Source organism: Colletotrichum lupini, chromosome 2 (assembly GCF_023278565.1).
Source record: "Colletotrichum lupini chromosome 2, complete sequence".
In the NCBI taxonomy this organism is placed as follows: Eukaryota; Fungi; Ascomycota; class Sordariomycetes; order Glomerellales; family Glomerellaceae; genus Colletotrichum; species Colletotrichum lupini.
The window spans coordinates 4,293,535-4,305,619 of record NC_064675.1 but is presented as its reverse complement, the minus strand read 5'-3'; the positions used below and the strand labels follow the sequence as shown (position 1 = coordinate 4,305,619).

General features: G+C 52.8%; 4 protein-coding genes across 4 annotated transcripts; 1 reads left to right on the top strand and 3 right to left on the bottom strand.

The window, feature by feature from the left end:
* Positions 1 to 1,307: 1,307 nt before the first annotated feature.
* Positions 1,308 to 7,333, bottom strand: CLUP02_03607 (SNF2 super family protein; the record flags this gene model as incomplete). Its single annotated transcript, XM_049282627.1, has 4 exons — positions 1,308 to 1,333; positions 1,404 to 1,662; positions 1,768 to 2,274; positions 2,336 to 7,333. 4 exons carry the CDS (start codon positions 7,331 to 7,333, stop codon positions 1,308 to 1,310), a joined length of 5,790 nt encoding a protein of 1,929 aa, XP_049139770.1.
* A 123-nt stretch (positions 7,334 to 7,456) lies between these two features.
* CLUP02_03606 (uncharacterized protein) lies at positions 7,457 to 8,022 on the bottom strand (the record flags this gene model as incomplete). Its single annotated transcript, XM_049282626.1, has 2 exons — positions 7,457 to 7,862; positions 7,913 to 8,022. The coding sequence occupies 2 exons, from the start codon at positions 8,020 to 8,022 to the stop codon at positions 7,457 to 7,459; spliced, it is 516 nt and encodes a 171-aa protein (XP_049139769.1).
* A 994-nt stretch (positions 8,023 to 9,016) lies between these two features.
* CLUP02_03605 (glutathione synthetase) lies at positions 9,017 to 10,773 on the top strand (the record flags this gene model as incomplete). The annotated part of the gene is made up of 4 exons (XM_049282625.1): positions 9,017 to 9,324; positions 9,405 to 9,480; positions 9,528 to 9,676; positions 9,732 to 10,773. The coding sequence occupies 4 exons, from the start codon at positions 9,017 to 9,019 to the stop codon at positions 10,771 to 10,773; spliced, it is 1,575 nt and encodes a 524-aa protein (XP_049139768.1).
* Positions 10,774 to 11,159: 386 nt separating this feature from the next.
* Positions 11,160 to 11,795, bottom strand: CLUP02_03604 (single-strand binding protein family; the record flags this gene model as incomplete). Its single annotated transcript, XM_049282624.1, has 3 exons — positions 11,160 to 11,221; positions 11,308 to 11,396; positions 11,509 to 11,795. The coding sequence occupies 3 exons, from the start codon at positions 11,793 to 11,795 to the stop codon at positions 11,160 to 11,162; spliced, it is 438 nt and encodes a 145-aa protein (XP_049139767.1).
* Positions 11,796 to 12,085: the final 290 nt, after the last annotated feature.

Genomic DNA, 12,085 nt, shown 5'->3' with positions numbered 1-12,085 from the left:
TGGGGGTGCCGCTGCACGCGATTTCTCATCCTCAACGTCCCTCAAGGCCAGATGGCAGACCTGAGAGGACTGCCAAACTTCCATCGCCGCAAGGTACTCAGGTACATCCCCATTCATTCAATGGGGCCGGGGTTGTCTTGTACGGTGTTGATGGGTGGGACCCCTAAGTCCGCAAAGTGGAGTCTCCGAATACCGAAAGTCGGCACTTGAACCAATCACTGCTCGTCCATAGCCAATTTCTGATGACACCTGATTGGCAGACCAACTCAACACCGCTGCGCAAATGCGAAAGTGACCTGAGGTCAGATCCCTTTTGTCCCTTTTTATTTAATTCTCTTGGTAACACCACCCCAGTTTCGGTGTTTGCTACTGTCTTTTTTTCTCTTTGCTGCTCGCTTGAGTTCCGCGGAACTTATTTGCCTAAGGTACGTACGCAATACTATGTAACCAAAGATCCAACGTCTTCCTTTTCTTATGCCCACATGGCCTTTCTTCAAGACCCTTGCTCTTCTGGAAACACCGCTGTGGATCCTGCAAAATCAATCGTACGAACACTGCGCCGGTGTCTTCCGAGACCGAACTTGACAGAGCCCGTTCCGTATAGCCTACAATAGGTCATGGCTTCCGCTTCCGAAGAGCGGTATTTTTCAGAGCCAATTCCCGCCGCAGGTACAATAGTGTTGTACGAGGGCACAACAAAAGGGCACACAAGCTCGAGAGACACATGGAATCAAAGACAGGTAAGCAATGAGGCAGATTCGTGAGCTTGGCTCCTAGGTATTTTCAATGTTTCGGGGCTGCAGTTGTCGTTGCCTTAGTCACCTTGTCACATCGCCAATGTCCCGCCCATGTCTCAACTGTGCTCTGCCCCCCTCCTGATATTGGTGCTAACAGCGGAACATGGAGTACCTATGGAGCCAGGAGGAGCCGTTAGGGTACGTTGTCATCATTCGCCGAAGTCACTTGCAGTTATCTCAGCTTGTTCCATCCGACATCATAAATACGAGGATACAGTCAGCCACACAAGTAAAGAAGTAAGACACGGAACTTTGCGATCTCAACAAGTAGTCTGTTAACCATCACTGGTTGCATCCGCCACCACGCGTTAATGTTGAGGAGTCTGATTTCCCCGAGTAAGCCTCGAGCCGAATTCCTAGGCGCACCAACTTTCGGTGTTATTGCATGCCTTTTTGACATCATATCATATGACTCTTACGCCGCCCTTGATGAGTCCTCCACGTGAAATCAGAAAACCTCCAAAAGAACGCCTCCAAAAAGGGTATCATAAAGCCAGTCCTGCATTGCCGTCAAACGCCCATGCCTTCGAAGATGCCTGAAGATGCCCCCCAAAGAAGAACTACCTAAACGTCTCCTGTAAACGCCTAGCCAGCGCACTTACAAACCTTGCCCTGCTGATGCCGATGCCGACGCCGACGCTGATGACGAAGGCTCCCCTGTGCGGCGTTGTTCCCCGAGTTTTCCTTCTTCGATTGCTTTACTTGCCCATGTGGGAAGCCTGGGCGCACGATGTCGCCTTCTTCCCGCAACCTCCCGAAGCAAATCCAAATTGTCGTCGTCGTCGTCGTCGTCTTCCTGGAAAGGATTCGCTCGGCGAACGTTTGGGGAAGGTTTGGTTTTGTCGGAAACGATCTGCGGATGCTGCTGATCAAGTCGTTAGCTGCAAAAAAAGGTTTGCTGAATAGGTGAGTACTGAAAGACGAAAAATGCAATGGCAGAGCAATGGAATGAGAGGCGTCGGGCTCATACTTTAGGCTCCTCAGTCATGTCTTGACCCAGCTTAAGCTTTTCGCGGAATTGGTGTTCTTGAAGCGTCGTCAACTCGTTCGAAAGACTTTTGAGTCCGTCAATCGGCGCGTACGCAAGCTGAGAGGGAGGAATATGTCCTGTGATGACAGCTGCTGCAAATCTCGGGACTGTCATCAAGCTGCACAGCTCCTTCATATGCGAGTGGTTTGGCAACTCTCCCTCCTTCATCTCCGATCTCACGAGCCATGTCGAGCTTGCGATCCGGTCAGCCAGGACGGCCTTGTCCTCCTTGACCGCATCAGCTATCGCCGAGTCCGTTATCGTATCGAGTGACTCGAGAATTTTGTGCTTGAACTGGTCCTCCCAATTAGTAATTCCGGGCCTCTTGGGCCTCTTGACCGCAGGGGATGAGAGAGATTTGTCTCCAGGCGGGGGAGAGCTTGGTGTCTGCTGAGCCCTAAAGAAGGTATTGGCACCAGCCATGGGCATAGGGCCAGCTACTTGAGGCTGTGATGTTTGATCATGTTAGCCATGTTCACCCAGATCTGGAGGTAAACTTTACCTCTACTGATACCCGCTCAGCAGTCTGCTCCGTAATTTGCGCATCAGAAACGGCAGTTGCAAGCTGCATCGACTGCAAGGAAGCGGCAGCTTGTTGTATCGGTGCAGTGTCAATCTGAGTTGCCAGAGCCCCAGGCACCGGCACCGGCACAGGCGTAATTTGCGGCGGCTTCATCGTATCGGGTAAGGGCTTCATAGCTTCCACCAGATGAAATGCCTGGTATGTGTTGAAGACAGGCCTTTGAGGGAGGTTTGGAGTTGGGATTGGTGTTTGGACGCTGCTCCCAGCCACACCAAAGGTCTGGGTGACTGTTTGTGGCATGTATGATGTTGCACCCACCAAGGCTGGAGCGCCAAGTTTAGCGATCCGTGCCAGCTCCATCTCTCGATACTTCTCTGGGTCGGTGTTGCGGATAGAATTCATGTAGACCTGGTTCCTCACATCCTTCAAGTCCTCGGGCGTTAAGATTTCGGACGTATCTTCCTCTTCAAAGGTATCCGTCATGATGATCGAGCGTATGCCCTGAGACATGCTTGGATGGGTCAATAGGCTGTCGAGAACAACGTCCTTGCCGGCGAATGGACTGAGGTCATCCTGATCAGGCTCCCAGCGAGTCTTGGCGTATTCATTATCTTTCTTGGACCATCTTTTCGGGTTTTCGCTGTCCACAACTCTTGACGCCAGTTGGGTCTTGAATACATTTCTGTTGTGAAGCGCTTGTTCGAATGTCCCGCCAGATATGAACTTGTAAACATATACCGGCTTTCGCTGGCCAATGCGGTACGCTCGACCCACCGCTTGCTGCTCGTGAATGGGATTATATTTGTAGTCGAAGATGACCACGCGACTGGCGCCGTGGATGTTCAGGCCAACCCCACCGGCTGTTGTTGAAATCAAATAGACTTGGTTTTCACCACTGTTGAAATTTTTGACTTGCTGCTGCCTCTTATGGATTGGAGTAGTCCCATCCAGCCGAGAGAATTTTCTCCGCTGTTGTCTGAACAGATTTTCCAGATAATCCAGAGTCGGGATTGATTGTGAAAAGACGAGAACTTTCTCCTTCATCCTTTCGCACTGGTCCAGAATGCCGACGAGGAGCTGTACTTTCCAAGACAAGGCAGGCGAAGGCACATCCTGCTCTCGTTGCAGGATTTTCAGGCCCTCGCTGATGATTGTGCTTGACAGAGTCAGACTAGTCGGCTCTTTCTTCAACAACGCCGCACGCTCCTCAATAAGTCTGTTTTGCCAGCAACGAGGGTGGTTGACGATGAGGCTAAAGTTGATGTTTGCACCCAGAGTCTTGACGCCTGCAACGTCCGCGTCGTTGTTGAGGGCAGCGAGGAAAGCGTCGTAGAGCTTGCCCTGAATTGGTGTCATGGGAACAGTAAGTACAAATTCCATCTTTGGCGGAAGGTCGTTCTTAAGACAGGATTTGATTGTTGCTCTGTTCGTCTTGGGTGCTACAGTAGCCTCCAAAACAGCAAGTTGTTTCTTTGCCTTTCGATATTGACTTCCAGTGCTGTCCTCGTAGAGGCCAGACTGAATCGGTTCGGCATAGTAGTCCTTGAACTCTGACAGGGGACCCAGATAATTAGGTGCGACCCAGTTGATCATGCAATAGAATTCTATCACATTGTTTGCCAGAGGTGAACCGGTGAGTGCGATGCGTCGTTGAGTTTTGAACTTGGCGGCTGCGATAGCTATCAATGAGTCAGGGTTCTTCATTTTGTGAGCCTCATCCGCAACAACAAGGTTAGGGCTTTCTGTGAGTATTTGCGCAATCGACTTCTCCTGGGGTGTCAGCATCTCGCCCCCTAGAGGAGCGGCCAGTCTCTTGAACATGTCGTAGCCAATGATCATGACGCCGCCGGTTTTATCCCAGTCCCGGATCATGGGGGCTCTCTCTAGTGCATTGACGACGGCTTCCATTTTGTAGAAGTGGCCAAGAACACCATCAGGGGCCCACATCAACAACTCATCCATCCAGTTGTCGACAAGCAAGGCCGGGCAAAGTACCAGAGTCTTGGATTGTCTAAGGTCCTCTGGAATTTGTGATAAAATAGACTCATCTTTCGATCGTGCGGCCTCGGCGATGGCAACAAGTAATGTGATGACCTGCATGGTCTTGCCGAGCCCCATGGTGTGAGCGAGGAGACATCCCTGCCGCACCTTGGCGTCGTAGACGATCTGGTTCCACAGGAAGCGGACACCTTCAATCTGGTGGTCCTTGATGCGTTGACCGATTTCGCTGTTAATGTAGATCAGGCCTTCGTCATCTCCCTTGGTTTCGTTGATAATGAGACGTGACTTGTCGCTCGAGATGGTGTCGGATGCTGCCAGCTTCTTGCGCAATTCCTTTCGTCGCTGCTCCTGCTCTTCTCTCCGGCGTCGGTCACTTTCACGGAGATCTATAGCGGTCTGATCCATGGCTACCAAAGTCTTCCGTTTCTTAGACGGAGAAACTTCGATATCGTCGTCGGTAAAATCTCCTTGGGACTCCCCAGTATCAAAGCTTCCACGGCGGCCAGAGCTGCTGGCTCGGGTACCCTCAGGAAAGTTGGGCAGTATGCCAGTCTTGACGAATTGACAGAAATCCTCAAACTGATCTACCTTACCCTTTATCTTCCTGACCTTGATTTTGTTGTTGAGCCTTCTGGTGATGGTATTGGCAGCCGCCGGCTTACAGAGTGCAAAGACTCTGAACAAGCGGGCAATGACGGTGCCGAGCTCGACCGCACTTTCTTGGCTGTGATTTTCAGGCAAATCCTCAAGAGCTGCGATCACGAAGTCCGTCCAGATATCAGCGGGATCCATGCTCTGGATAAGGCGAAAGAAGGCCTCTCTCCATCGCGGAGTAAGCCGTGAGATGACGCAGATCAAAAGTCGCTTGTTGTCTCCATGCTTTCTCCATATCGTCGGCGCGATGTCCCCAATCTTGCCATATTGGTCGAATGGGGTTTCTAGTTGTTCCTTTGTTGGCTGTTGCTGCTCGTCACCATCGCTTTCAGGGGCTGGCGTTGCGGCTGCCGATGCCCTTGGCTTTTCAGGCGTGACTAGAGAGATGAAATCCGCCTCGGGAAGCGCAAGCTCAAGCTCATGCTCGGAGGGCGCGGGCTCATTCTCAGGTTCATCCTCAGGCTCGGAGTCAACCATTGTCAAGTCGATTATGCCAAGGTCGGATTTCATATCGACCAGAGCGTCGGCTGGAGACTCGTCTTTGAGCAATCGCGGAGGTTGCGGCTCCTGCATTGGCACATCTTCAGGGTCGTCCAAATCCATGGGACTTTTTGGGCGAGTCGCGCTCGCCACGGGCGGGAGCGCGTTTGTCATATCGTCAACCCCCAATTCGTCATCATCGTCAATTACGAAGTCGTCATCGTCGTCGTCGTCGCCGCTGGTGATAAGGTCGCCATCCTCGTCAGAGAGATCGGGCCGCGGGGCTGGATTTGGCCGTTGCTTAGGCATCGTCAGTGGTCGGATGGGTTCGGGTCCTCGCAAGGTATCGAGAAGCCACTTTTCAGCTCTCCGGTCCTCGACGCTAGACTCAAGGCACCGTGCTTGTCTGCGCAGCTGATCTTCGGCCGGCCATTCGTTCAGCTTGATTTCTCGACAAAGCTTTTCTATGCGGTTATTGAGAGCCTCGAGTCGAGATGTGGTACTCGCTATCTGTCGGACGAGACCAGTGCGCCGGGCCTTGTTCCAGATGGCGTTGGCTTTCCAATGCTTTTTGATTAGTTTTCTCTCCTCCCAAGAGGCTTCAATCCGTTGTATTTCCTCCTTTAGTACACGTTCGACATCATCCGGAGTCAGGTGGTGAGACTTGAGTTCCATTTCTCGCTTTTTCTCCTCTTCCTCTTCCTCGATGGCGTCTCTTGTCTCTGTGTCGTAACCTTCGTCGTCATCGGAGTCCCCGAATACCGGAAGAATCTCGTCTTCCTCCTCAGGCTCCACAAAAGGAGACATACCATTGCGCAACAATATCAAAGACTTGTCGTTCATGCGCAGTAGTCGTCGCAACGCTCGGTGGACTTGCCGGCTGTGTCCGGTGGGAATCAAGCCCCTAGCAACGAAGTGGAATGTATTGCTGCCTTCATCTGCGGGGCTTGCACCAGGTGCAAGGCTTGACTGAGGGACTTGACGGCTGATAATGAGCGCATCGGGTCCAAAGTACGCCCCCAGAGGATTGAATCTTGAGACAAGCTTCTGGTCCACTTGCTGAGTATCCGAATGTGTTCTTCTGGAAGCCGCAGGCGATGGAGAAGGCCTTATGCTTGCTTTATCGAGCTCCTGAGAAATAGCGTCGTCTGTTACAGCTGGGATGGCCGGCGATGTTTTCCCGCGGTTTCCTCTGGGGGTCGTATTCGACAAGGGTAGCCGGGTATCTGCTGTCATAGACTTCCGAGTAACAACGTCGTCGGCCGGGGTTCTGATAGGTATGTTGCCAATCCCTGTAATAGTACTGGTGATCAATGTTGGCGCCATCTTTCTCTTCTTCTGAGGTGGTTCGCTCGTCTGCATGTCTTTCTCTTCAACGACGGAGGCCAATGCATCTTGATCCGTGTTGACGTCTTGCGTTGTGATAGTCGTTGGAGGGTCCTCTGTGGTACTGGGATTTGGGGCTGCGGGCTCCGGTTTGCCGTTGATATGCAGCTCTAGCGAGCTTTCTTGGCTATCTGCCTCCTCTTTTGCCATTTCGATCTTCTGATGTCGATAACCGTGGCTTTTCGACTTGAGATAGTGGATGGCTTTGACAATCGTCATCTTGTGAACGATTTTGACGATGCCGAGGTCTCTGAGAAGACCGTCAAGAGGGGGCATGACATCTTCGTAGGTGAGAAGCGTCTCCCCGTCAATGTCATGCTCACGGAGTGCTTTTGCAAGAATTACCGGGTTGGGCCTCTTGCTCGTAAGTTTCGGATGCCATGGCCGACTTTCAGCGGTGCATAGCTCATGTACCAGCCGTTCAACGTCCCAGTTGAAGGGATCATCCTCATTGCCCTCCATGGTGGCTGTCGTTTAGGACATGAGGTTGGCTAGAAATTGACAAATTGATTAGCACCAGACTGAGGAAAGAGGGTATGAAGGACGCAGATCTCGGGCATGGGTAGTGAAAACAGAGTTCACTGGTCAAGCGAGCTTGAAGCAATGTGTATGAAGGTAGATTGTGAGAGAAAAGGGCAAAAAGCTTGGGGGATAGCTGCAGTGATATGTAGCGACCTCGAAAGTATGATCCACCGGTGAAAGAACATGACGAAAGAACCAGTGTCGGGCTTTGGTTCGAGAAATAGACAGCAACAATCTTGAAGCCAGACTTACGGCGAATTTTGATGCAGGTAACAAAGCGCATGAGTGGTCCTTGATTACTTGGTCGGATGGGTCGAATGCAGGGGAGAAGACAATCGTGCTGACTGCCGGTTTTCGGAACTTGAGCTGTATCTCTGAGTTCTGGACAGCCCGAGAAGTCTCGACAAAAAGAGGATGCGTTTGTTCCACCAAATAAGAGGTAGTTGACGATTGTGAAGAAGACCAGCCACTAGCAGAAGTTAAGTGGTGGATACGGGAAAGACTTTGTAAAGAAGTTACCGGCAGAAGGATGAGGCGGGTCTTTCAAATTTGGGTTGGGTCAGCGGGAGGGCGTATGGAAAGTGGTGATTGTGGTGGGAGGAAGTGATGGTACCAATCTCGAGAGGCATTGCCGCTTCGGTTGCCAATGTCGAATTCACGACGCGTGAGTCTGGAGAAGTCGCGGAAGTCGCAATTGACCTGCTCAAGCCCCACCTTCCCTAGTCAAGCAGGCCCGCAGGGTACCTCGCCTTAAACGCTCTGGATGAAGGCAATGTATCTTTCGGTATATGAGCTAGTCCAAATGAAGTTAGATGACTTGCAGCACGTCCCCTCCGACACGTGACCGATCTTTCGGATTCAAGATTAACTAAGACACCTTACCTTACCTTAGCAGAGGTCGTTCCTGCCCCTGCGAAGAGCCGAAGTCCCTTATCGGAGTGGGATGGAGGGGTAAATCGCAGGCACGGAACTGACTTCCAAGCTTCCATCCGACCCCGCCATCACTTGGTTTGTATTTCCATGGGACGTCTTTCGTTGCCTTGAAGGACTCTTGCAGAAGACGGTCCAGGGTCACTTAGTAGAGTTCAAGCCGATTATCATCATTTGGTCTTGATGTCCAAATAGTTGCAAATCTCGTTGAGCTTCCGTATAGCCTGATGTCAAGTCATTGCTTGTAAATTCTCCCCACTTAGATTGATCACGTCTTGTGTGCATCGTACCTGCTGGCTGAGGTACAGTGGGAGTACCAGCCATTTGAAATCCAGACCAGCAGTTCATGGTGGGGCAGCCGATTTCTCGTCACTCCCCCGCCAGACATACCTCACTGACATGAACACTCATTCCTCATCCGGTGATATTTGACTTCACATAATCTCAGTAGACTCGACAACTGGCTTGAGTCTCTGTTTGTTTCAGACAAAGTCAGGCCTGTCTTTTCACCACCAAAAAGGGTTTAACCTTGACGATCCGTCGCTGTTCCTACTCTCATTCGACTCAAATTATCCGACTTGCAATTATTAATCACGGAGGCGCAACTATACCAGCTCATCCAATTTCAGGACCATTGTAGCTTGCAGTCGGGGCTCTAGACTCAGTCTCATCAAGGAAAATTTCACCAGCAGCATGGCAACTCCGACGTTGACGAGGGAGCAGTACCCGCCCCGGCTCTCCCAGTCGGAGCAAGACGCCCTCGTCCAGACCGTCAAGGATTGGGCTATCGGCAATGGCTTGTCAGTCCGGCCGCCTCCTACGGTCGTGACGCCGGAGTCGGACCCCAAAGGTATTCTTGCGGTAAACGTACCCGTAACTCTGTTCCCTAGTCCTTTCCCCAAGGGATGCTTCGAACAGGCGAGATTTGTGCAAAAGACCTATAATGAGCTCTATGCCGCCATCAGCAGGGATGAGGAGTTTTTGAGTGCCATGGTGGATGAGTATGTTTCCACTTCAGCTTGATAGTCACGCATCAAGTGTAGTCTGAACGACCATAGGAAATGATGCTGACAACGCGTAGGGTCAAGGGAGGCGACGACTTCATTGGCAAGCTGTGGGATACCCACGTGCGAGTGAAGAAGGAGGGATATACTCAAGTGCGTAGTCTACCGATGCTTCAGGCAATGTGACTAATGATGTGCAGAGTCTCTCTCTGGGATTGTTCAGATCAGACTATCTTGTCCACCAGGATACCTCCTCAGACGAACCTAAACGCCAAGTCAAGCAGGTCGAGTTTAACACGATAGCTTCATCCTTTGGTGGCCTTTCGTCCCGAACCTCGCTTCTCCATAAGTAATCTTACACATCTCGCAAGGAGAGAGAAACCCAGAATACTAAACGCACATAGGTTTCTTTCCGTGGCAGAGTACCCTCTGCTTGATCATCCCATCGAGTCAGGGTCCCTCGACCTGCCCGAGAACAAAAGCGTTCAAGGCCTATCCGGCGGCATCCGCGCCGCCTACGACGCCTACGGCCCATCGGAGCTCGGCCACACAAAGTGCGTCATCTTCGTTGTCCAGGGCGGCGAGAGAAATATCTTTGACCAGCGTCACCTCGAGTACGCTCTCGTCAACGACGCCGCCGACCCCGTCACCGTCTTCCGCATCCCCTTCTCCGAGCTCCTGCAGCACACCACCGTCGCCGACACCCCCAAGCGCCAGCTTCTCTACAAGCTGCCACGGGACCCAACCAAGGTGTTCGAGGTCGCTGTCGCGTACCTGCGGTGCTGGTACGACCCGTCCGACTACCCGGACGAGAGCGCCTGGGAGGCCCGCTACCACCTCGAGAGGTCGTCCGCCATCAAGTGCCCCACCGTCCTGACCCAGCTGGCCGGCAGCAAGAAGATTCAGCAGGTCCTGGCGACGCCGAGACCAGCGGCGGCGGCGGGTGGTGCCTCGCCTTCGGTCCTCGGCCGGTTCATCCCCGACGACGCTCCCAGCACGGCCGCGGTGTTTGAGACCTTCACCAACATCTTCCCGATGGACACCTCCGAGGCCGGGCTCAAGGCGCGCAAGATCGCGCAGGACCCGGAGCTATGCAAGAGCTACGTCCTCAAGCCCCAGAGGGAAGGCGGCGGCAACAACCACTACCGCGAGGACATTCCCGAGTTCCTGAAGAAGACGCCCGAGACGCACTGGGGTTCGTACATCCTGATGGAGCTCATCACGCCGCCTAAGCAGGACAACATCATCCTCCGCAACGGCAACCTCGAAGAAGGCGGCGTCATCTGCGAGCTTGGCATCTACGGTACTGCAGTGTGGGATCAGGGCACCGGTAAGGTGGTTCACAACGAGGAGGCTGGCTATCTGCTCCGCACCAAGGGCGATACTAGCAACGAGGGTGGTGTCGCTGCGGGTTTTGGATGCATGGATAGCTGTACGCTCGTCTGAGGAGAGCACATCTGGCGGATTAGATTATCATGGAGCCGTTGAACAATTCCTGTGCGTGACCTGAGTGAACATTGAAATGGAACAAATGGTTCAAGCAGCTAGAGCAAACGTAGCGCAAGATCACAGTCAAGGCGCGAGTGAGAGGAGCAACCCATGGTATCAATTATCGTCCTAGAAAAAAAGAGTTTTCGTACAGCACGCCTCAACCAGCCCATTTATCAGGTCATTGTACACAAAGAAGATATAGGAAAAATCTCGATAGAGTGGAGATAGAGAGGAGGGAGGCCAGTCCAGGTCAGGGTCTCTTCAAGGGTACACTCGTCTGTCGTTCGTTTCGTACATGGCACAAGAGAAACTCCGTTTGTTGTATTGGGGTTGGGGTGCATTTACTCGCTGGCCTCGCCGCCGTTGTTGCCGGTGTAAGGACGCTTGAGGACCTCGATAGAGCCTGTGACCTGATGTTAGCGTAGCTCCATCTCTTCCTCGAAAGCCGATTCGCATTGGGATGGTATGTTGAGTGGGGAGAAGACGTACGCTGGATAATGCTCAGGGAGCTGCGGTTCTTGCCCTCGGCATCTTGGTAGGCGCGCATGGCAGCTTCGCCCTCGACGTAGACCAGAGTGCTATTACAACACGTTAGCACACTTTGAAACCCCTCAAACACCTTTTATCCTTCATCTCTCTCCGCCTCCCCCCAAGCTTATCATTGCGGTGTGGATGTGGGTGCATGCGTACCCCTTGGGCAAGCTCTGAAGGAAATCCCGACGGGGACCCTCAGCCTCAAAGCTCGTGACACGGAACCAGCTGGTCTGGCGGTTATCCTTGGGCCCGCTGTTGCTGGCGACGGCGTATCTGATAATCTCGCGGCCGGTGCTGGTTGGGACGACCTCGGGGGCGTCGGCGAGGTTGCCGACGATAGTGATGCGGGCGACGTTGTTAGACGGGGTGGTGCTGAATGCGCGGGCGGCGGAGGCCATGCGCGGGGCGACGGCGGCGCGGCGGAAGAGGGCGGAAGCAGACATCTTTTTTTGGTTGCTTGGTTTGTAGATGTGTAGAGCAAGGAACGCTTTGGTTCAAGGAGTGTCGAGAATGTGAGGTGTAGGACGGCAAAAGATGGTGTTGAGGTGTCGAAATCGGCGAGATACTCGTTTGGGGGGGAAGCTACCTTAAAGTGCCAGTGTGGGAGCTGTCGATTTCGTTCGCGGTGGGCGCGTTCCATCGACGCGGTCCAGGGGAAAGCACACGGCACCTCAGCTTGATGCACTGTAAAAGTGGCTCGTGCATAAGGCGCCAGGTCCCTGGAGTTTTCGCA